Source organism: Pyrus communis, chromosome 9 (assembly GCF_041283825.1).
Source record: "Pyrus communis isolate YQ-2024b chromosome 9, ASM4128382v1, whole genome shotgun sequence".
NCBI lineage: Eukaryota > Viridiplantae > Streptophyta > Magnoliopsida > Rosales > Rosaceae > Pyrus > Pyrus communis.
The window spans coordinates 27,661,904-27,686,880 of record NC_142573.1 but is presented as its reverse complement, the minus strand read 5'-3'; the positions used below and the strand labels follow the sequence as shown (position 1 = coordinate 27,686,880).

General features: G+C 38.3%; 1 protein-coding gene and 1 pseudogene across 1 annotated transcript; both read right to left on the bottom strand.

The window, feature by feature from the left end:
• Positions 1-20,377, bottom strand: part of LOC137740777 (protein DJ-1 homolog D-like) — a 26,719-nt pseudogene extending 6,342 nt beyond the window's left edge.
• Positions 20,264-24,977, bottom strand: LOC137738957 (protein DJ-1 homolog D). The gene is made up of 4 exons (XM_068478427.2): positions 24,618-24,977; positions 23,326-23,766; positions 21,816-22,178; positions 20,264-20,630 (listed from the first exon to the last, which is right to left on the bottom strand). The coding sequence occupies exons 1-4, from the start codon at positions 24,792-24,794 to the stop codon at positions 20,442-20,444; spliced, it is 1,170 nt and encodes a 389-aa protein (XP_068334528.2). The 5' UTR covers positions 24,795-24,977; the 3' UTR covers positions 20,264-20,441.

Genomic DNA, 24,977 nt, shown 5'->3' with positions numbered 1-24,977 from the left:
AGGACCGCTTTTTTAAAGAGAGAAAGTGATTAGATTTTTGTATAATTCAAGGTACACGAAATCTATCTCCTTATCAAAAATAGTATTTCCTACACTAAATAATAAGCACACGTATACAATTCTACCTGTTGTTAACGCACTTTAATTAAACGTAACTTCTTCATTACAAATCCGATTCGGGCCTAACTCACGCTCACGCATTCGTAACAACGAGTACTATTTAATTACGATAACAAGAAAAATAAATTAAAAGCCGAATAACTACGTCCACATCAGGTTCCACTTTGCGAATAAGGGCATAAACGTCATTTTACACACTCGGGAATGAAATTACATGGAAAATCAGGGATAGGTCGTCACATCTGGATCGTCGTGCATCGTGCGGTTAGATATCTTTTTTAAATTTAAAAATTAAAATTAAATATAAATAGTACCTAACAAAAACTGACCAGATGATGTATGATGAACGGTTGCAATCACGGAATCCCTAAGATCCTTAGGAAAAGGATCCGGCGGGGATCCTTTTACTAGAATTATAACCACCTTTTAAAGTTTATAATAATTATAACCAAAAGTTGATATGAAAGTACGAATACATGCACCCTTAAAATGTTTTCTAGAAAAACCAAAAAGCAAAACTTCTATGCTTTCATCTTTAGGTAATAATATACACCTCCCGAATACAATTAAAACTTTTTTTTTTTTTGATAAAAGATATGATATTATTGAGAATAAGGAGCCATGACAAGAGGATAGTAGAATAAAAGAGAGTGACCCTTGAAAAGGCCTTGTCGAGTTTACCAACCCGAAATCAAGGAAAGAAGGGGCCACCGAATACATCAAATACTCGAAAGAAAGCTATGTAGCACTATCCTCTAACAAGGCATCTACAACTAAATCCGGAGGTTCCTCAAACCCAATCACCTCCTATTGCGATCCAATTCCAGCTCGTGCAAGTCGATGGGCCACTTGATTGGCTTCTCTTTGGACATGGCTAAATCGTGAATTAGATAACCCTTAGCTTCTCACAAATTGTGGCATCCTAGAAAGCTTCATTTCTGCCAAAAACTGAAATCCTGTTCCTTTATATCATGTTTATGGGGGGCAAACTGCCCCTTCAGCATAGATTTGCTGGCAATCTCTAAGAATTCAAATGAAACCCAAAAGCCAAGTCTACAATTATGTACCAAATATAGTTTGCTCATGTTTACTTGGTAAGGGATTATCTAAAGGTGAAAAAAGCTTGGATATCACGGCATCATAGAGAAAACCAGAAAGAAAATGAAGTGGGACGCGATGAAAGCCCATCCCCAAATCAATTTTGTTTCTTTCCAAGTGTATCCTCCAGACTTGTGACTTCAAAAGCAAACAACAAAAACGTCAATTTCTTTGGGTCTGATTGTATGAGCAGAACAGAAGTACCAAATTAGAAAATGAAGAGATCTATGGTGGACTATGGAGGAGGAGGAGAAAGAAGTCAAGTTCAATTTTTTTTGGAAAACCTTTTAGGCGTATATAATACTTTCATATCAAATTTTTGTTATAATTATCATAAACTTAAAAGGGTGGCTTTAATTCTATATGGGATTCAAATTTTGGTTATGTGTCCAAATTTCCCAAATAGCTTTCTTATTAAATTCTCGAAGGAGCTGATTCATTCCTTTAAAACATTTGCAATTGCAACTGCGTGCCTCTGTCAAATTGGCATGCTTGGAAAGAGCTTTCCTCAATGCAATTCCGCCTTATGACCTAAACATGTTATCCTGCCGCAAGTTCGCCTTCTTTAAACAAATGGGTACACGATAAGGCAACTCCTCCATTGATCAGAGCCTACAGGATTCAATTCTTTTTTTCTAGGAAGATCAAGTACTTTATTTCCATTCTCTTTGAAACTATTTTAGTAGTCTGTTCATGACGGTTTGTAGGGTTTTAAAAATTCAAATGATGATGTATCCATCATCAAAACGTAGAGGATGCGAACACAAGCGTTTGTATTTTTTTTTTCACATTTTTCACACTTGTAAATTAATTATTATGAATTTTTTAATGTGCTTTGGTGTTTTTAAATTACTTTGGTATTTTGTATGTGCTTTGAAATATTTTAATTTATAAGTGAGATTAAACACTATGGGTATTGTAGTAAGGTTTTTTTAGTAGTTTAAACTTAACAAACTAACTTTTTTCTTTGAAACAAGTTACCTGCGCGTAAACTTGTTAAGAACCCCAATAATGATCAAATTAGCTAATGTGTTGATCCGAATGCGTTATTTCGTGTTGTTTCGAACTGAATTAATAGATCATGTGAAAAATTTTCTCTGCAAATCCACAAAGTCAAGACCTGCTTTCAACCATGCTTGTGGCAGCCAAATCATATCTTCTCTTTGAAGAACTCCACGCCACACCACCAATACAAGTTGAACTTCAATTGTTGTAACACATGACACATATAGATAACAAATATACGAGTCAATCCTAACAGTATACATGTAAGTTTCTTCCTCTAATCCAATGAGGGCCAATTTTTGTGTGCTTATGTGCAGTGGAGAGAGATCGCAAATGCATTGCGTCATAGAGATACAATGCATTGCGTCATGGATGTTGATGATGTATAATTATATATATGAGTAATATTAGGGAAATTAAATTTGTAGACAAAATTATGTGTCATCAATAGAAAAATGACACGTTTACCAATGGTTAAGTAATAATCCAACCAGCAACTTCCATTCCGTCTCAATATATATATATAAATGAGTAATATTAGGGAAATTAAATTTGTAGACAAAATTATGTGTCATCAATAGAAAAATGACACGTTTACCAATGGTTAAGTAATAATCCAACCAGCAACTTCCATTCCGTCTCAATATATATATATATATATATATATATATATATATATATAAGCTCACCTGCCAGTCTTCATATAATGTATATATCTAACGAAATAACAACCATCCTGTGCCCTCAATCGTTGATAGTTAAGGTATAAGATTATTGAAGATGAACAGAAAGATACATCAGACGTTTATGCTATTAACAGCAACAATTACAACCCTATGGTGGCCGTAGAGTTGTCTGATCATCACAGCCGTTGATGCAGACCCACAGATCAATCCATTAAACAAGGGCTGCAGCCAGTACAATGACACCAACGCGTCCGACTTCTATACAAACCTCAACGCCACATTTTCCGACCTCATAACGCAACTGATGCACAACAGGAGCCGCTTTGCGATGGCACAGCAGGCCAGGGGTTCCGACCTTGTTTACGCTATAGTGCACTGCAGGAACTACCTCTCCACTGCTGACTGTGCTGCTTGCTTCACCGCTGCTGTGTCTCAAATTCGCAACTGCTCCGCTGCCAACGGTGGTCGTGTCATCTACGACGGTTGCTTCCTCAGGTAAACTTTACTTGGTGACAAAAAAGTAAACACAGTACTAATGTCGTCACAAAAATCTCTAGAACAAGCCACCGGCAACTGTGACTACTTTGAACTTTCTTTGCGCCTATGTGGTTTCCAACCAAACCAACCAAATCTAAATTAAACTCTAACACAAGCCACCGGTAATTGTGAGCACTTTAAAATGTTTTTTTTTTTTTGTTTGTTTGAGTGTGTTATGCCCTTGTGACTCATCAAAACAAAATCCTAACTCCGAATATTAAATCAAGTCTTAAGAGTCATAGATTTTTTTTTGTTAAATTTTTTGTTTTAATTAAAGGAAGGGGAGAGAATTTTAAACTATTACAATAATTATTAAATCTTAAGACTCATACCTGCTAACTCTGATTATTTGTGAGTTTCTTAAACCAAAATCTCTCTTAAATTAAAATTTAAAACAAATTCTTCTACTTATTTGATTTGTTATATTGTTGGTCACCTTGTGAGACTAAGAATTCATGATCACGCAATTCTTAAATTTCATATGCAAGTGGTCCTCTACTATAGTGGTGAAGAGAAGTGTTGTCTTTACACCACGACGTAGGTTCGAATCCCATCAACTACCTAATCTAACAAATCTATCGTTTGACCAAAAAAATTTCCTAAATTTGATATGAGTTGAAATTAAAATATTAAAACTACGTCCATTTGTTCTCCATCCTTAATATTGAATCTAATAATAATTAGTGACCATATATATTTGATCGTGATCCAAAAAAAAAAAACATATGATAATTTGTATTGGGTATTATTGTTTGTTTTAGGCCATTACTTTATTTGGGACACTTGGTAACATTATAAACTGGGAGCTAAGCAATTGTTTAGCATAGAGGGGCGTTTGTATCATTAACTCCAACACATTCTTTCTTAAATTTCTGTTAGGGTTGACATTTTAACATGTACGTAAAGCAAAACATTAGTGTAGTATTTAATCTCAAAACTGCCAATGAATAATTGCCCATCAAATAACATATTAATTAGTACATGTTTTTCGAGCAAACAAATATTAGTACATATTGTATTTAGTCTTGTACATCATGTTGGTTAAATAAATATTAAAGTTCACAGTCCTAAATTTGAAGATGATTTTCTATGATAGCCCGTCCCAAATTATGTTATCGATTTTGCCCTTGGACGTTAGTTGGTGTCATGAGTGATTTGTTTTTTTTGGTTGGTGACTCAGTTGGACATCACACACTCACACACACCCATACCTTTCCCGTTGACCTCTCTCTCTCTCTCTCACTCCTTTCTCTCGGATTTTCTTGCCATTTCCATACAACCCGTACAGACAAACCTCAAACCCTTCCAGTAGCAAATCGTGATTGTGGTTGGTGTTTTTGGACTCCGTACAAGCTCAAGAGTCGATCCATACTTTTGGTTGGACGTAGAACCTTCGAAAACCCTAGTTTCTCACGAGCTTCGATTTGGGTACTGTTCATGCAATCGTGATCATGGAATTTTCAGTGAGTTTTAAGGTTATAGGAAGCTTTAGAACGTCTTCACGAAGCTTGGAGAAGAAAAACGAAGTGATTTGGACGTCAACGAGTTAAAGGTTTGGCAGGAATATGGAAGGTTTTTCAGGCTACTTTCCGTTGGTTTTGAGGTCCCCAAAGTGGTAAGGTTTTGTTCTACTCATTGTAAGCTTCATTTTAGTGCAAATTTCATGGAATTTGATTAAGAATTGAAGAACATATGAAGTTTTGAAGTTTTTCCAGAAACTGGCGAAAATTCAAGTTGCAGACGGTGTCAGTTATATATATATAATGGTATATTCCATTTTTGGACAGAATATTCCCTAACGCCGTTAGGGTTTCCGTCCGTGTGCCAGGCACATGCCTGCCCATGGCCGACACGTGGCGGCGCATGAGAGGTCGGAAATTTAATTGAAAAATATGGGGATGTTCGTGGTGTTGAGTATATCACGTTGGTATATTCAAACACCCTATTTGAGCAATGTATGAGAAGTTATTAGCTAGTTTTGTTTATGTGCTTTAAATTGACGTTTATATAGCTGTTTCACATATAGCTGAGACCTATCCTTAGGACGAGCGCAGTCAATCGAGGTTCGGGGCTACGACCCTTTCACATACCAGTGAGTAGGCTTTTGGTTTTCAGTATATACCTATATGCTTGGTATTTTTCCCAGAAAATGAATTTGAATGAGCGTCTTGAAATGCCATGCAAAGTATCTGCCTATTTTACTCATGCATTAGTAGTTACAAATATTTATGATTGGTGCTGTAGACGCATAGGTAAGTGCCAGGTAAGTTTATAGATTATGGTTGTGAGATTGATGATTATGTGAGATGTGTTGAGAGCTCATAAACCTGCACCCCAGTGTTAGTGCTCCCACCCAGAGTTAGGGCACAGTCCTTCACGTGATGTTCATCTCTCGCACCATATGCTCATCTTGGATCCAAGTTAGGTGCACAGTCCTGTCGTACAGACCACTTTAGGTGGTTCCGACTTGTATGTAGGTATATTTGTTGAGATGTGGATTTGAGCTGTACAGGTTACGTTAGGTGACTCCGACTAGAGGGATGAGCTCTAGATTCAGCCATACAGGTCACGTTAGGTGACTCTGGCTGACATATCATTTGCATTGATTTATATCACCTGACTTACATATATTTTATGCTGAGATATTTAACATGGCATATTGGTGAATTTTGCTATTCCGAGCATGCTTGTGGTATATATAGATATATATTATATTTTCTGGGAAATTATACAAGTTTTACGGCGAGGGGTTAGAACTTTTGAGATATGAAATGATTTTGAAAAGCTTTGTTTTTGTCCACTCACACTTTCTGTTTTGCGCCCTTCCAGGTTCTAGGTAGGAGTATGCAATGGTGGCATACGAGGATTCCTGTGGTGGTTCTGACAGATTTTACAAATGTAGGATCACCTTTGGGTGTTGTTTAATTAGTACTTGTCCAGTCAGACTGCACTTAGGCTATTTATCCTCTGGATGTGTATTTCACACTTACTCCCACACTAGCATGCTATCTTAGCTAGTACTGTTAGTAGTTTGGTTTTTATTTATTTGTATTTCTCTTTATCATTTTGCTTCCGCACTATGCACATGGTTACGTCACTCTCACGTAACGGCCAGCACGCCTTGATTTAGGTCGAGGTGTGTTAGTTGGTATCAGAGCCTAGGTTTGGTAGTCCTGCATATTTTGTGATTATTCTAATTATTTTGGTGTCTTCTGTGAGAACTATGTCGCCTCGTAGAGAGCCACGTCATTTAGCTGAGCCTAGTTTCCCCGATATAGCTCAGTTAGGGGAAGCTATTGCTACTGCTATTCAGTATGCACTCCACCCTCATTAAAAGACACCCTTGGAGACTATGTATAATTTAAAGTTGGATAAGTTTGAGGGTAATGAAGGTCATGAATGGGTAGAGCGGTGGCTCGACCATCTTGAAAAGACTTTCCGAGTGTTGCAGAGTCAAGGGAATCTTCCCTATGAAAGATGGGTCGAGATGACTACATAGTTCTTAGGTAAAGAACCAGCATCTTGGTGGAAACACGAGGCTTATCCGATAACACCAGAGGAAGTAGTTGACTGAGAAGTGTTTAAACAATTGTTTTAGAAAAGGTTTATTCCCCCTGAGTATATTGATCGCAAGAAGCAAGAATTTACTCAATTGAGACAGGGGAAGCTGACGGCGAATGAGTATTACAGGAGATTCACTGATTTGTCTCGCTATGATCTAGAAGTTGCTGCTAATCCGGTTGAGATGTTTCGTTATTTCAGATTGGGTACTTAGAAGAAATGGCGTTCTATGGCAACCACCACTCCTTGTGCTTCTCACCAGAAGTTTTATGAGATTTTGTTGAGGATTAAGGATTAAGAGAATATGCCTAGTGAGAGTGAGGAAGAAGAAACTGACGGCAATTAGAAGAAATATGATAAAGGTAAAGGTCAAGCATCTCAAAAACCTCGCAAGACTCAGAGCTTTAAGCGAAGTGGAGCTAGTTCTAGTTCTTCCAGCGGTGGTTTTAGTGCCACTAGTCAGGGAAGAGGTGGTAGATTTTTTGGGGGTCCTAGATTCCAGAGACAGGGGGATGCTAGTAGAGGAAGGGCTCCGTTATGCCGTAGATGTAACAATAGGCATTTTGGAGAGTGTAGACGAGGCAGCAGTGGATGCTTTACATGTGGACAGATGAGACATAGAGCTTTAAGTTGTCCTCAGAATTAGCAGAGGCCTTAGCAGTCTTCCTTGCCACCATTAGCGCCAATCCAGCAAGTTCCAGGTTCTGGAAGTTATGGTCAGATGGGTCGTGGTGGTGCTTACCATTATCAGGGTTACCCAGTTCCTTATGTTCCAGGACCATATCAGTATTCCCAAAATCCTTATTATTAGAGTGGGTATCCTCAGTATTCTAGAGGTTATACACCGTATCCTCTTATTCCAGCTAGTGGACCTCAGTGGTATCAGGGAGGACAGCCCCAACAAGGAGAGATTACTTCCAGTAGTGCAGGATCTTCAAGGCAGTCTGGTCAGCCTAGTCAGGGGTGATGTGTGCAGGGTCGAGGTGGTCAGACTAACAGAGGTCGTGGTGGATAACAGCAGACCCAGGGGCATATCCACAACATCACGCTGCAGGATGCTCAAAATAAACTAGACTTGATCATGGGTACGTTAAATATTCTTGGTCACTTTGCTAAAGTGTTAATTGATTGTGATGCTACACATTCTGTCATTTCTCATAGATTTGCTCAAGTGACGCAACCTCATCCTATACCTCTAGGGTATGGTTTAGAGTTTACTATGCCTAGAAGGGAGAAATGTTATGTTGATTGTGTATATCCAGGATGTCCAGTGATGGTGGATGATATAGTTATGCCAGCTAACCTTATCCCGTTGGATATTGTTGATTTTGATGTGATTTTGGGCACAGATTGGTTGCATTATAATAGTGCCAATATAGATTGCTACGGGAAAACAGTTACTTTCCATCATCCTGGATTACCTGTGGTTACTTTTATGGGTGAGCAGAGTGGGGTGAGGCATTGTTTTATTTCTGCCGTGAGAGCAAAAAGATTATTATCAAAAGGTTGCCAGGGATATTTAGCTCATGTGGTGTTGCATGATGTTGCTCCTAGTAGTGTGGAGGATGTGTGAGTAGTCAGGCAATTTCCTGACGTATTCCCTGATGATTTACCTCGATTGCTGCCAGACCGAGATGTGGAGTTCACTATTGATTTGCTTATAGGTACGGATCCTATGTCTTTGACTCCTTATCGAATTGCTCCTGCTAAATTGAGGGAATTGAAAATCCAGTTGCAAGAATTAGTTGATAAAGGTATTTTTGGGATACGTCATATATGCTCAAGGTATTCAGGTGGATCCTCAAAAGGTAGCAACGGGGGAGAATTGGGAGCAACCTCAAACCGTCACTGAGGTACAGAGTTTTCTTGGCTTAGCAGGATACTACAAACGGTTTGTTAAAGATTTTTCGGTCGTTGCTTTGCCACTGACAAGATTGACTAGAAAAAAGGTTAAATTTGAGTGAGATGATAATTGTGAATAGAGTTTCCAGTATTTGAAGTATTATCTCACTGATGCACTTGTTTTAGCATTCCCAAATGATAGTGGTAATTTCGAAATCTACAGTGATGCTTCCTTGAATGGTCTGGGATGTGTGCTGATGCAACATGGTAAGGTGATTGCTTATGCTTCACAACAATTAAAGCCTCATGAGAAGAATTACCCTACACATGATTTGGAGTTAGCAGCCATTATTTTTGCCCTGAAGATTTGGAGACATTATCTTTATAGAGAAAAATGTAAGATTTTTACGGAACCTAAGAGTCTTCCATATCTCTTCACTCAGAGGGATCTTAATCTTCGATAACGGAGATGGTTGGAACTGCTTATTGATTATGATTGCACGATTGATTATCACCATGGTCGTGCAAATATGGTAGCTGATGCGCTTAGCAGAAAATCTCAAGGCCGTATTAACGCTTTGTATGCTTGTCAGGTTCCTCTTCTGGCAGACTTGAGATCAACTGGAGTGAAGTTAGGGGAGAAGATCGGGAGGAAGCCTTACTTTCTAATTTCCAAGTTAGACCAATTTTAATTGATCGAGTGCTTGAAGCCCAGATGGATGATGAGGAAGTCCAGGAGTTAATTGAAGCCAGAAGTCAAGGGAAAAAGAAAGATCTCAGAGCTCGAGAAACTGATGGCATGCTTATGCAAGAGAGTAGAATGTATGTGCCGAATAATTTGGAATTAAAGAAAGCAATTCTTGATGAAGCGCACTGTTCGGCTTATGTGATGCATCCCGGAGGTACTAAAATGTATCATACCATTCAACCATTTTATTATTGGCTAGGTATGAAAAGAGAAATTGATGAGTATGTGAGTAGGTGTGCCATTTGTCAGCAAGTCAAGGCAGAAAGGAAGAAGCCTTTTGGGTTAATGCAGCCGTTTCCCGTTCCACAGTGGAAATGGGAAAACATTACTATGGATTTTGTGTACAAGCTTCCATGTACACATAATGGTTATGACAGCATTTGGGTAGTAGTTGATCGGCTTACTAAGTCAACACATTTTATTCCAGTGAAGGAGAAGTATTCTTCAAGCCGACTTGCTGAATTATTTATATCAAAGATTATGAAGTATCATGGAGTTCCTGTTAGTATTGTCTCGGATCGTGATCCCAGATTTACTTCTAAGTTGTGGGTGGCATTTCAAGAGGTTTTAGGATCGAGGTTACTTTATAGTACATCATATTATCCTCAGACAGATGGACAATCAGAGATGACCATTCAAACGTTGGAGGATATGTTGAGATCTTCAATATTGCAATTTGGTGATGCTTGGCACAAGCAGTTGGATTTGATGGAATTTGCCTACAACAACAACTTTTATTCGAGTATTGGTATGGCACCATTTGAGGCACTTTATGGCAAATCTTGTCGTACACCTTTATGTTGGTCAGAGGTTGGTGAAAGAGTTTTGGAGGGCCCTGAGATAGTGGAGGAGACTACTCAGAATATTCAAGTGATTAAGTCTGACCTGAAAGCGGCCCAGGATCGACAGAAGAGCTTAGCAGATAAACATGCCACTAACAGGGTGTACAAAGTTGGCGATTGAGTGTTTATGAAATTATCACCGTGGAGAGGTGTGGTACGGTTCAGGAAGAAAGGCAAACTAAGTCCTAGGTACATCGGACCTAATATGATCACCAAATGAGTTAGTGAAGTTGCGTACAGGCTTGAGTTGCCTTCAGAGTTGTCTAAAGTGCATAATGTTTTTCATGTGTCCATGTTTCGTCACTATGTTTCGGATCTGTCACAAGTGATACCTCCTTAACCATTAGAAATAAATCCGGTTTTGACTTATGACGAGGAGCCATTGACTATTCTGGATTGGAAAGAAACGGTTCTGAGGAACATAACTGTGAGATTAGTGAAAGTTTTGTGGAGGAATCACTCAGTTGAGGAGGCCACTTGGAAGATAGAGGACTGGATGAGGGATATGTATCTAATGTTGTTTTATGATTACTAGTGGGTTGTATTTGTTATGTGAATTTCAGGACGAAATTTTCTTAAAGGGGGTAGGTTGTGACATCCCATCCCGAATTATATTATAGATTGCGTGAAATGACGATTTTGCCCTTAGATGTTAGTTGGTGTCATGAGTGATTTGTTTTTTTTGGTTGGTGACTCAGCTGGACATCACACACTCACACACACCCATACCTTTCCCGTTGACCCTTCTCTCTCTCCTCTATTTCGGATTTTCTTGCCATTTCCATACAACCCGTATGGACAAACCTCAAACCAACCATTCCAGTAGCAGATCGTGATCATGGTTGGTGTTTTTGGACTCCTTGCAAGCTTAAGAGTCGATCCATACTTTTGGTTGGACATGGAACCTTCAAAAACCCTAGTTTCTCGCGAGCTCCGATTTGGGTATTGTTCATGCAATCGTGATCGTGGAATTTTCAGGGAGTTTTAAGGTTATAGGAAGCTTTAGAATGTCTTCACGAAGCTCGGAGAAGAAAAACGAAGTGATTTGGACGTCGGGAAACCCACGTTTAGCGAGTTGCAGGTTTGGCCAGATATCGAAGGTTTTTCAGGCTCATTTCCATTGATTTTAGGTCCCCTAAGTGGTAAGGTTTGTTCTACTCATTGTAAGCTTCATTTTGGTACAAATTTCATGGAATTTGGTTAAGAATTGAAGAAGATATGAAGTTTTGAAGTTTTTCCAAAAACCAGCGAAAATTCAAGTTGCAGACGACAGCGGACGGCGGCGACCGGCAAGACTCACCGGAGAAGACGAAGAATATTTCGTCAACTTTGACGGAATATACTAACGGCGTCAGGTATATATATAACAGTATATTCCATTTTTGGACGGAATATTCCCTAACGCCGTTAGGGTTTCCGCTCGTGTGCCAGGCACGTGCCTGCGCGTGGGCGGCAGGTGAGAAGTCGGAAATTTATTTGAAAAATATGGGGATGTTCGTGGTGTTGAGTAGATCACGTTGGTATATTCAAACACCCCATTTGAGCAATGTATAAGAAGTTATTAGCTAGTTTTGTTTATGTGCTTTAAATTGACATTTATATAGTTGTTTCGCATATAGGTGAGACCTATCCTTAGGACGAGCGCAGTCAATCGAGGCTCGGGGTCTATGACCCTTCCACATACCAGTGAGTGGGCTTTTGGTTTTCAGTATATACCTATATGCTTGGTATTTTTCCTAGAAAATGAGTTTGAATGATTATACGTCTTGAAATGCCATGCAAAGTATCTGCCTATTTTACTCATGCATTAGTAGTTGCAAATATTTATGATTGGTGCTGCAGACGCACAGGTAAGTGCCAGGTAAGTTTATAGATTATGGTTGTGAGATTGATGATTATGTGAGATGTGTTGAGAGCTCATAAACCTGCACCCCGGTGTTAGTGCTCCCGCTCAGAGTTAGGGCACAGTCCTTCACGTGATGTTCACCTCCCGCACCATACACTCATCTTAGATCCAAGTTAGGTGCACAGTCCTGTCGTACAGACCACTATAGATGGTTCTGACTCGTAGGTGACTCACGATTATTCGCATAGTCTTCATGTGATCGTAGCATTTAAGCATATTTATTTACACCCAGTCCTGTCGTACATACCACTTTAGGTGGTTCTGACTCGTGTGCAGGTATATTTGTTGAGATGTGGATTTGAGCCGTACAGGTCACGTTAGGTGACTCTAGCTGACATATCATTTGCATTGATTTATATCACTTGGCTTACATATATTTTATGCTGAGATATTTGACTTGGCATATTGGTGAATTTTGCTATTCCGAGCATGCTTGTGGTATATATAGATATATATTATATTTTTTGGGAAATTATACAGATTTTACGGTGAGGGGTTAGAACTTTTGAGATATGAAATGATTTTGAAAAGCTTTGTTTTTGCCCACTCACACTTTCTGTTTTGCGCCCCTCTAGGTTCTAGGTAGGAGTATTCGTTGGTGGCATACGAGGATTCCTGTGGTGGTTCTGACAGATTTCACAAATTTAGGATCACCTTTGGGTGTTATTTAATTAGTACTTGTCCAGTCATACTGCACTTAGGCTATTTATGCTCTGGATGTGTATTTCACACTTAATCTCGCACTAGCATGTTATCTTAGCTAGTATTGTTAGTAGTTTGGTTTTTATTTATTCGTATTTCTCTTTATCATTTTGCTTCTGCACTGTGCACATGATTACATCACTCTCACGTGACGGGCAACATGCCTTGATTTCGGTCGGGGTGTGTCATTTTCAAGATTCCAACTACTCCTAATAACGCCCAGGTATATATTCTTTCTGGAATCTTCAACTAAAATTTCCATGCATGCATCATTGCCGACTGGCAATCCATGTCATAGTTAAGATTCATAGAATTTAGAAAGAAAAAAACTAATAAAATCCATGCCCTGGTTTTATATTCCAAGCTGCTGCCGGCCACATTTTTAATGAGCACATAAGTACCACTTGAACTAGGATAATTAAAATAGGAAAATAATAAATACACAATTACTTGCTGATCTCACGCATTTATCATTCATTTTAGTCGTTCTTTCTATTTAATTTATTCAATTAAATAGCTAGAACTTGTGTGAAAGAAAAAATATCATTTCATTCAGATAATATGTATTAGTGGAATTAAATTTCAAAAGGCAATTATTGGCGCAAATGACCCAATATGGTTAACAAAAAATTGGTGCAATGGTGGCTGACCAAAACAAGTTTTAATGATCAAATTGACTAGTTTGTATGTGGTGTTGGTGTGGGGATCATTGTTGACTTATAATAATGCAACCCAATAACGAGTTATGACTAGACAAATATATAACTTTATCTTATGAGCACTAAGTTAGTGCATCTCTAATTGCTTATACACATGCGACTCTTCAAATACATATTGTTTGACATGCGTGACAATTTGAAGACTAAAATTTACTATTTCACAATTTTACATTCCAACAAATTCTACAACTTTCAATATTTTATTTCACTAAAAAACAAAATTTTATTCATTTAATGGAGTGGAGGGAGATTATTATCAAGTTGGATGCATATGGAGGAGAGAGAGAGAGAGAGACAAAGATTTTAACAAGTAATGGAATTGAAGAGTGGGTTGAAGAGTCTTTAGATTTAGATAGTGAAATGAAGGTCCCAAATTTAAAAACTAAGTTGATAACTCTACCAAGAAATTCTACGTGGCACTTCAAATTTAGCAAACAACGACTAATGAACTTCATGACTATTGAATTTCACTTTACTATGCTTATCTGAACTTCAAGACTACTAAAGCAAACAAATTGCTTCATACATTCAAAAAATAGAAAGCAAAACAAAAAGTATCCAAAGAAAAATAAAATCACATAAAGTAAAAGTAGGATATTCTTAGAAGTTTAGTAAATTACCAGAAATTGAACCCGCGCGATGCTACGAGTTTTAAAACTATGTTGAATGTGTAAAATATATTAAAATATATTCTCATCCATATCAAAATTTATTTACATCCTAATGTTCAATAAAGAACCAAAACAGTCCACAAACATGGTATTTGGCCCCTCAATATGCAGACGCCATCCCCCATCTTCATTCTGCAAATGAATTAATTCATTTTTCTATGCCGAAATGAAAGCTTTCTTAAAAAGCATTAATTTCATGACAACCATTCTTACCTGATGATTATAGAGATATATGCACCATAACACAGCATTCAAACCTCCAGTAATTGAAAGTGCAATGATCTGTTGCAATTGGTAAGCAATACTTTTTTTTTTTTTTTTTTTTTTGAAACCGGTAAGCAATACTTAGTCACTCAACAATTACCAAATGGACCAAATAACAAAGAAAAAACAATCTTGGTTAATTCATTTTACTGAGAAGAAAGGCTATGAAGTTCCGAAATGAATATGCAGCAATCTTTTGGAATGTCAAAACTTATTCATAATATTTAACCATAATATACAAATTCTCCGTGTTTTCATCTTCTGGATTACGTGGAAAATTGTGTTACAAAACATGTTAACGTCAAAACTTATATGATTTGGCCTGAAACCACTAAAATTATTTGCTTATATTGGAAAGGGTTTAACAAATTATCATGATCAAGGACACTAATTCGAAGGATGGATAAAACTCTCCGACAGCTATAAGTTTCAGGCAAAAACACTCAAAGAGCTCAAGTGGATTACATGGAATCTCAACACAGATCACAGGCCACTACATTCACTGCAGCTGCTGGGTCACTGCTAGTAGATCTTCAGCTTGCAACACCCAAAATCAACGGTTTCTTTGCAGCAACTAAGAACGAAGTTGTTAGTAGTGGAGGTAATGGAAATGCAACCGTCTACGGCGTGGCACAATGCGCCGAGACAATTAGCAAGATCGGTTGCCAAGATTGCTTGAATGTGGCATACAACAACGTACAGAGCTGCCTTCCAGATACCGATGGTAGGGCAGTTGACGCAGGTTGTTTCATGCGGTACTCTAGTACTTCTTTCTTGTCTGATAACCAGACTACGAACATCGCGCACTTCTTAAAAGGCAGGAAGAACACTCTTTCTATGTGTATTTCAATATTACTAGGGTTGTCAAATTTGTTCACCAAATGACATGTCAGCGCTCATTCCTTAATCGAACAAACTCGATAATGCTAACAATACTTGTAGGAGGTAATTCAAGAAAGAAAGGCATAATCATTGGAGTGGCAGTTGGAGGTGAAGGTCTTATTCTTCTTCTCATTGTTGGAATTCTTCTCTATTTTAAACTCTCAAGAAAGTCCAGGGCGGATCATAGAGGCGACATATTGGGAGCAACGGAGTTGCAAGGACCAGTGAATTACAAATATAAAGATTTGAAATCAGCAACAAAAAATTTTAGTGAAGAAAACAAACTAGGAGAAGGAGGTTTCGGAGATGTTTACAAGGTAAAATAAATAAAAGAATTCAGAGACATGATTATGCTCCTATTTGTGTTTGAAAAATTAATAATGACTAGTCGTCTTGTTTGGCACGGTCTAGTGGAGGTGTACTAGACTACATTGGAGTAAGCTATACCGAACTAGATCGTATTCATACTTAGCAAACAGCGATACGATGTTTATCTTCTTCAAATAATATAGCTTCAGAAATTTCTGTTTTATGTTCACACTTGGTTGTCATGTAAAGCACGTTTGTTTATTATTCATGTTTGTAGCTATAAAAGCTATATTATTTACATGGAAGGGTTCATATAATGCAGTGGAGAAGATAGCATATTAAGAGTGTCGAGAATATGCGTTTTGTGGAGAGCTACTAGTATATATTCCTCTGGCTTATTAACTATATTGAAATCTACGGTTTTCTGAAACAAGAAATGGAATAGCTTAGTTGAGTTCTTGAAGAAGAAGAAAAGAGAATTGCTGAACTTAAAACTTTTCATTAACCACCCATACTATTTTACAGAAAATCTATTTATAGCTTGCCAATCTTAGTTTAACAACTGAGCTAACATTCAGCTTACATGTTAAGCAATCAGTCTGAATCAACATATGTTGAGAGAGTAGTACTAGAAACAGCTTATATCTCAAGCCACAATGTAAAGAACCTTGAAGGCATCTGAGAATTCTTTTCACCGAGAAAAAAATGAGACTATGTAGGTTGACTCTTATATTGACACACAACATTGACAGCATGTGATATATCAGGTCTAGTAAATGTAAGATATTGAAGTGCACCTGTTAGACTCCTATATAAGGTAGGATCAGCCAATGGAATGCCTTCTGTGATGCAAATTTGAGAATGAGGTTTGGATGGAGTTGGTGCAGGCTTGCAATTTTCAATACCTGCCTTTTTAATTAACTTTTTGGTATACTTAGATTGATTAACAAACAAGTCTCCATTGTATTGATACTAATTTGAAGCCCATGAAAATAGGTAAGAACACCCATGTCCTTAAAATTAATAAGTTCACCAAGTTTACCAATGATTGATTGAACCTAATTAGCATCAGAACATCTAATGATTATATCACCCACATATAATAACAAGATCATATTGACCCCCATCATGTTAATCTGACAAACAAGCTAGCATCAGAAGAGGAAACTTTGAATCCCAGAGAAGGTAGTACTCTTGTAAACTTGGAATGTCATGCTCTAAGGGCCTGCTTAAGACCATATAAGGACTTGACTAAACTACAATCATGTGATAAATTAGTAGGATCCACAAAACCTTGAGGTTGACGCATATAAACTTTCTCTAGCAAATCTCCATGAAGAAAGGCATTCTTAATGTTTAATGTCTGAGAGACCATTTATGAGAAGTAGCAAGAGCCAAAATAAATCTCACAATAGAATGCCTAACAACAGGACTAAAATTTTCTAAGTAATCAATTCCTTGCTCCTATGTAAAACCCTAAGCAACCAGTCTTGCTTTATACCTAGCAATTGTACCATCAGAGTTTCTCTTTATTTTATAAACTCATTTACTTCCTACAACTGATCTATCAACTTGAGGTGGAACCAGAACCCAAGTTCCTTGAGTTTTTAGAGCATCAAACTCTTCCTTCACTTCTTGTTGCCACCAAGGATCTAGGCAGCCCTAAAGGTCCTCGGTTCCTCCACATCAGTGATATTAGTCAAGAATGTATAACCAGAATAACTGATATCATTGTCAGTAATAAATAGAGATTATAGTTCTGAAGGTTCAATAAAAAATTATTAGGCAAGGAACATGCAGTCAAATAAGCAGAACAATCTTGCCTATAAATAGACCCAGTCTTCAACCTTGTTTGCGTAACATGATTATGAGAAGATTCCACAATACTAGAAAACGAAGAATCAATACGTAAAATTACCTGAAGATGACTTGGATCAAGGACAGGTAGCAAAGGAGGTTGTGGAGTCCTATAAATTACATAATTTACATGGCGAGCAGGACTATCAATTAAGAGTTATCTATGTGCTTCGGTGGCTTGATCGCTGATGTGGGCGTGCCAATTTTCTACCAAGCATAGTTGGGCGAATACCTTTGAATGTGGTAGTGTGGTGAAATGCGCTGTTGATTACTATAACAAGTGACTTCGGCCGAGGAAGGAACACTCTCCGCCTTGGGTTCTATAACCTGAAGACAAGGTTATGCATATTAGAATGAAGTTCTGGGCCTTTTGCCCCAGGTTCGACAGCCTCAACTATATTCGTGAAAACATAGCTTCATCGACTCAGTATCAAAATGCACTGTAAAAGTAGTTTAGTCGTCTGAATGCCAAATTTTGAATGTAACCTGGAATATCTGATCGTAGAACACTCCACTTAGCCAAGAAAGCTGATGAAGGGACCTCTTTCGGTGAAAGAATCAAGGATTCTTTGCCGGCTGAGACTTAAAGATAGATAGCCAGTCAAACTTGAGAGACTCCCCGTCTAACTAGACAGTCGTCGTCCGTCAACTGCCAACCCCACCGTCTAACCAGACATGATTCGTGCTGATGATTAGTCAAGCAATTAGTGTTTCACAGAAAGTTTGTGAGAAGTTTTGCTGACGATTAATCTTTCTTATTGAACAACTCCTCTCGGTTTTGTTCTCATCTCTAAGCTCATAATATATTTCTCCAAGACAATTACTACAATAATTAAGAATAATTAAGACTGGTAGTAATATCTAGGAAAAATATTAAGCTCAAGAATGATTACACGGGCCGATAGTGCAAAGTTAGGCATAAACAGCTTTTTAAACAAAAGCTTATGTCAATAACCATAACTGCAGAAACACCAGCCGCAGCTAAAATCTGCGGGCCATGGCATAGGGATGCAACTGGTTTCCCCGAAGTCCTACATACAAATAACGTGAAGCATAACGTTACGGTTTTAACTTAGGACGTTAAAGATTAACAAATGAAAGCACAACTTACCCCACAGAGAAACAGGATCCTTCTATCCGAACCAGTTATTTGCCTCCTAGTACCTTCACAAAAAGCCTAATGAAATCGGGATTACCTCATACGTAACCCCAGAAACTATATCACCGTCAACAACAGACGACATGACCACGGGTTCTACCTATTGAGCCCCAGCAGCAACCAATACAGGTCTCAAAGGCGGAAACCCTGTGCACTTCCGCCCCTCTAATCGAGCCCGCAGCTGCCATGACAAGTAGCGGCAATTGGCTTTTTGGAGTCAGAAAACTTTCTCACCGATTCTACAACGTATGCATCCACAGAAAGATACTCAGGAGATCACCATCCTGATATTACGAGTCCATCGTAGTTTTTAAAATCTGTGTCATCAAATGTTGCATTCAGCGTGAAATTGCAAAAATACATAGTAATTTTTGCTAATTGTTTTCCTAAAAGAGCGGGAAAACTAGCACTCAGTTTCTTTCATCCAAATAAATGAATTAATAGAAGTAAAGGCTGCAGAACAGAGGAGGTTGATTGACCTGGTGAGAACTGAGAAGTAGAATGTTGATGAATGGCGGTGGGGCAGATGTCACCAGATTTCTTGCCAGGGCAGACCGCGTCTACGGACACTCCAAACGCCTGCAATGCTTGATACCGGACCACCGCATCATACTCTTCCATGCAGTCGCCGCACAGCAACACAACCCTCCTCCCCTCTCCCTTTCCGTTCCCTCCGTTTTAGTTTCTTACTTTTCTTGCTTGGTTTTTCTTTTCCAGAGAGAAATACAAACGAATTCGGTGGATTCAACTCCGAGGGTGTAAAGGGGTATGGAGGATGATTGAAGAAGAAATGGAAACTCGTATACGGTATATACGCTTGAGCTGCTACTGCTTTACTAACAAATAGCATAACACGTTCATCGTGCATCTTTACTCTGTTTTCTTACCATTAAATTTGACGTCTTAGAGAAAACTTCGTTGTTGGTGCTTGGAGCTCAATGCGTTGTCGAAAAATCAAAGTTGAAAGAGAAAGTATAACATAGGTCATGCCAAAGGCGTAGTGTTTGGTCGACATCATGGCTCTGGATTTCCTTCCTTAATCTCCAGTCTACACAAACGACAGATTGACCATTTGAGGTTACAACAGTGCTAATTTTCTTTGCATGTCCAGTCCACTCCAGTTAGTGCTTCCAGAGTCTTCGACCATAATACACCCACACATATACGTACATATCGACGTTTTCTATGGTTCGGTAAACCGCACTTGGGGATACTGGGCAATCGGCCAAAGTGAGGTTAACTGTGCCAGAGAGTATTTTATACATATACACATATATATGCTTGACAATAGGACCAACAGATTGAGCGGCTGAGCTTTTTTCACAGTTAGATGTGCAACCATCGAAGGAAAGAAGTTACATGGAAATACGGCATACATAGATCAAAGCAAGAGTACGCCCTCGTAGATACAGACATCAACTTAGACAGAACTTACATGTCGCCCTTCTCTGGTCGAACATGGCATACATCTCTTATTATTTCACAATAATAGTTAAACATAACTCACACAAGCGGTTGACCTGGTAAATGCAGCTAGAATGATACTTGAACACCAAGTAATGTCATCAACTGAGAAATGAACTCTGGGTGGCCTGGCCACGCTGCTCCAGTAACCAAATTTCCATCCGTGAAGCAACGATCTATTGGATCAGGTTCCAGCCATGTGCCTCCCGAAAGAACCACATTAAGCTTCACCGCAGGGTATGCAGTACATTTCTTTCCCTGAAACATAGCCATTTATAAACACTTACGATGTGCCCAAAAAGTGATTGAAAGGGCACAGTTACCTCACAAACAAAAAGCAAAAACACGAAACTCCCTAGCTTAATCACATCGGCACATCCATCAGAAGTCAGAACATTCATTCATTCAGGATGAACTAGGCAGATGATAGGTTCTAGAATTCAAATCGATGCTAAAGCAAAAAAAATATTCCCAGATAATTTGTTTTGCTAAACTAAACCTACGGTGTTTTGCTGCTGCCTCAAGGCCCACTTTGGGTACAGTTCATGAACGTCTTTTAAGATACTGATCTAGAGATCTGAACTCTAATCTGTTTTGGGCATAATAGTTTCCGTTACCTTCTACAATGTAAATGTACACGACCACAAGTACAGAATATCTACTTTTTCTTTTTCATTAAGCATTGACATAAACATTATCTATGCCCAATTGCCCATAAGTATATATTTATATACTGTGTATACATGTCTTAACACATTTGTCTTAGAACTATGATATTTTGTTTTTTATCTTATAAAACACAATATTATGTACACTTATATGTATACCTGACATATCTAACAGGAGACTAGAACTTAAACTTTTATTTTTCAGAAAAAGGAAAAAGCTAAGCTAAACACAGAAATACACACTGTATTTGTACATCTACTTTTTAATTTGAAATTTTAAAATCTACAATTTTAATATGCTTAAAATTGATTCTGGATTCTTAAAGATTTTTGCGTCATTGTTTGTGAAACTTTATGTTATTGCTTTCGTATTCGGTAATGGGACTGATCCCAATAAAACAGCCTGGAACTCATCCCCGAAAACCCATATCCCATATTAGAAAATGAGCCGCAGAAGCAATAAAATAATAAAGCTACCTAAACTGGGATTACAGCTTCACTTTGTTTCCAGTTGAACCAAATTATTGGAGGAACTCCTTTGGTTGCATCATAAGGATTGACCGAATATCCGTGAAAGTTGTAGCAAAAACATTACTATGGTTGACAGCCTCACATGAATTAATCAGATAAGGAAATAATCGAATTTGATTGAAAAACTTAAAAAATATGAACCAAAATGAAATTTGGATCAAACTTAAGGAAAAAGGCGCCTTGCTGAAAGGAAGAGAGGTACTAATTGGGAATTTCTCTTAAATGATTATGTCAGTAACCATACCTGCAGAACACCAGCAGCAGCTAAAATCTGCTGCCCATGGCAGATGGACGCAACTGGTTTCCTGGCTTCAAAAATTTGCTTCACTAATGCAATAACTTTCTCATCCAATGCCAAATATTCAGGAGCTCGACCTCCAGGGATTACAAGCGCATCGTAACTTGAGACGTCTAGAGCTTCAAAATCAGCTGTTAAAGTAAAATTATGGCCCGGTTTCTCACTGTAGGTTTGGTCACCTTCAAAATCATGGACAGCAGTTGCACAGATATCACTAGCTTTCTTCTTCGGGCAAACTGCATCAACATGGCATCCAAGAGCTTGAAGGGACTGAAAGGGCACAGTTACCTCATAATCCTCCATAAAGTCCTACAAATATTGAAGAGAGAAAGTGATTAGTAACTGAGAAATCTAACATTTTGATCATTGCCTAGAACAATACATACATAAGAATTAGCTCATAAAAAAATGACAAACCCCTTTAATTTCTTTTCAAAACGCAAATGTAAAGGAGTCAATCCTGATTTATTGACCATCTTATCACTGTTAAACAATCAGTAAGTTTGATTCCAAATAACAAGTAAAAGAAATAATTTGATGCAGGAGAGGTTAGAAAACCAGCCTATTAAAGCATACATGGTGGGCTAAGGTATGTTTTGTTGCATTCTAACTATTGGCATTGTAAGTGGAAAAGTTTAGGTAGGCTCTGAAAGTGAAAGATTTGTTTTAAAAGGATAATTAAAGGACTGGTTTCAAGAGATTTGGTTGCATGACATTTGACAGCAACAAATTGGGTCGCGTCTGGAATTTGAAGAGCCAATTACTGTCTCAGGATATGGGACAAGTCTGGGATTTCAGTGACGAAGAGGGGATGAAAAATAAACTTTGAAATTCTGGAGTAGTCTCTTAACTAAAGTAAAAGGAGTTCTCTACCTAACGTGTTCCATATCCATAACTCACACAATTCATGCAAATGACCTGAAAAGTGGTTGGTATACATGTTTGGTTTTACTTTCACAATTCACACATTGACCTGCAAAACACTAGTGTTCTAATGTGAAGCACAACCCAAATAGGCAGAGCACTGAAGCATACAGGCAACAGGCAACGCTGCATACATTATACACATAGGAATGCTTGATGAAACCTGACACCAAAATTGTGGACAATGTGGTAAAGCCTACCCAGGTTTCTCCCCTTTCTTTTTCGAAATAAATTGTCAAGGGATGGTTCCATCAATTATCATATTTTAAGTTTATCGTTATTCCCATTCATGTATATGCACAAACAAAGAAATTAATCAGTTTCACACTTTCAAGAGAACATACACCATTCCACCTATTCATGTTCGTAAATTATTTTGTTTCAGCTTAAGATTTGACTTCACCGTAACATTTGTCATAAACAAAGTACGTCAAAACATAAATACTGTATAGTCAATTTCACGTTCTTATATATTTATATGCAATCACAGACTTATATTTCTCATTGCATTTCAAATGAAAATAGAACTTACTCCACAGAGAAAAAGGATCCTCCTATCTGAACCAGTTATGATTCCTCCCAATGCCTTAACAAATAGCCTAATGAACTCAGGGTGGGCATCGTATGTGGCCCCGGTAATTATATTACCATCAACAACACAAGCGGACATGGTCTCAGGCTCCACCCAGTAAGCACCTGCAGCAACGAGTACTGGTTTGACAGGAGGGAACGCTGTACACTTCCGACCTTTAACTAAGCCTGCCGCTGCTAGGATCAGTTGCCCGTGGCAAATAGAGGCAATTGGCTTTCCAGAGTCAGCAAATTGTTTCACCAATTCTACAACTGACGCATCCAAAGCTAGATATTCAGGTGCCCGTCCTCCTGGTATTATTAATCCATCATACTTGTTAAACTCAATGTCATCAAATGAAGCATTGAGTGTAAAATTGTGACCCCGTGATTCAGAATAAGTCTGCAACCAAGAGCAAAAACACATTTACCCCCAAAAAGCATATTAAAACAAAGGGTATAGAAATATATATAGCTTTTAAGATTTGTAATTGTGCATACAGTACAAGTGAAAAGCATATCATGATTCAGAAAACCTAGGTACAAGTGTAGCAAGTGATCGCGCCAAGAATTTGTTCAGGCTATCTGTCCCCTGAACACGACCTATTTACAGGTCAGTTATGGAGCTCATATCAAGCGAGCAAACACTCTAATAAACCTCCTGGCTTTTGTTCCCTTCCACACAAACTAGCATCAAGTTGTTAGTGAGAATTCCACAATCTCAACTGAGTAGATGTTTGCATTTCATTTCTACCACACCAAATAAATTCGGTATCAGAAATTATGCAACCAAATATAAATGCTACATCTTGAAATTTGTCAACCTGATAGAGTGAATCTACTGAATAGTAAACTTTCTCCCTATTGTCTATAAATTAGGGCTACAATTCATTGGTTGACAAAACCAAATTAATGCGAGAGTTGTAACCATTCCAAACCAAATTAATGCGAGAGTTGTAACCATTCCAATCTTTGGGGCAAATACCTTGTTTGGGTTTTACAAATTCAAGTTACGTAATCATTCCATCTAAAGCAAGCAACTTGTAGCTCAGTTGGTTCATAACTTTCAACCATTGCCCCCGAGGTCCCGAGTACGGTCCCCCCTCCCCATACAAGTTGTATCAAAACAGAAACAATACAATAAAATCTTTCACCTAATTGATCGTGCTTTGATTACAAAGTAGAAAGGGACCAATCGGGAATTGAGAGTGTAGTATGACTAATTGACTATGAAAAGCAGAGAGGTGAGGTCACCTGGTGAGCAGGAGATAGTTCATGAATGGCAGTGCGGCAGATATCACCGGATTTCTTGGCAGGACAGACGGCGTCGACGGAGACTCCGAATGCCTGCAAAGCTTGAAAGGGGACCATCGCCTCATAGTCTTCGACGTAGTCACCCAATACCATCAGCACTCTGCGCTCCTTCGCCATTTCTTTTCTCTTTTTCTTGGTTTTTCAGAGAGAGAGGGAGAGAGAGAGGTGAAGCTGGGTGGACTAAATTGTGAAAGTAGATAATGAAACCCAAAAATCCCATGGCTTCGGCAGACGCAGACCGAAGAGTTCTTGGAAACTTCTGGACTGAGATCTACGACAAGACCGCGTTGTCCTTTGGTT

What these genes read in the sequence shown, in the direction of transcription:
- LOC137738957 (XM_068478427.2), bottom strand. Translation starts at nt 24,794, where the DNA reads ATGGCGAAGGAGCGCAGAGTGCTGATGGTATTGGGTGACTACGTCGAA. An exon ending in AACTATCTCCTGCTCACCAG is followed by an intron (nt 23,767 to 24,617) that starts GTGACCTCACCT and finishes TCTTGGTTGCAG; the next exon opens with ACTTATTCTGAATCACGGGG. An exon ending in CTGCTGCTGGTGTTCTGCAG is followed by an intron (nt 20,631 to 21,815) that starts GTATGGTTACTG and finishes GCTATGTTTCAG; the next exon opens with GGAAAGAAATGTACTGCATA.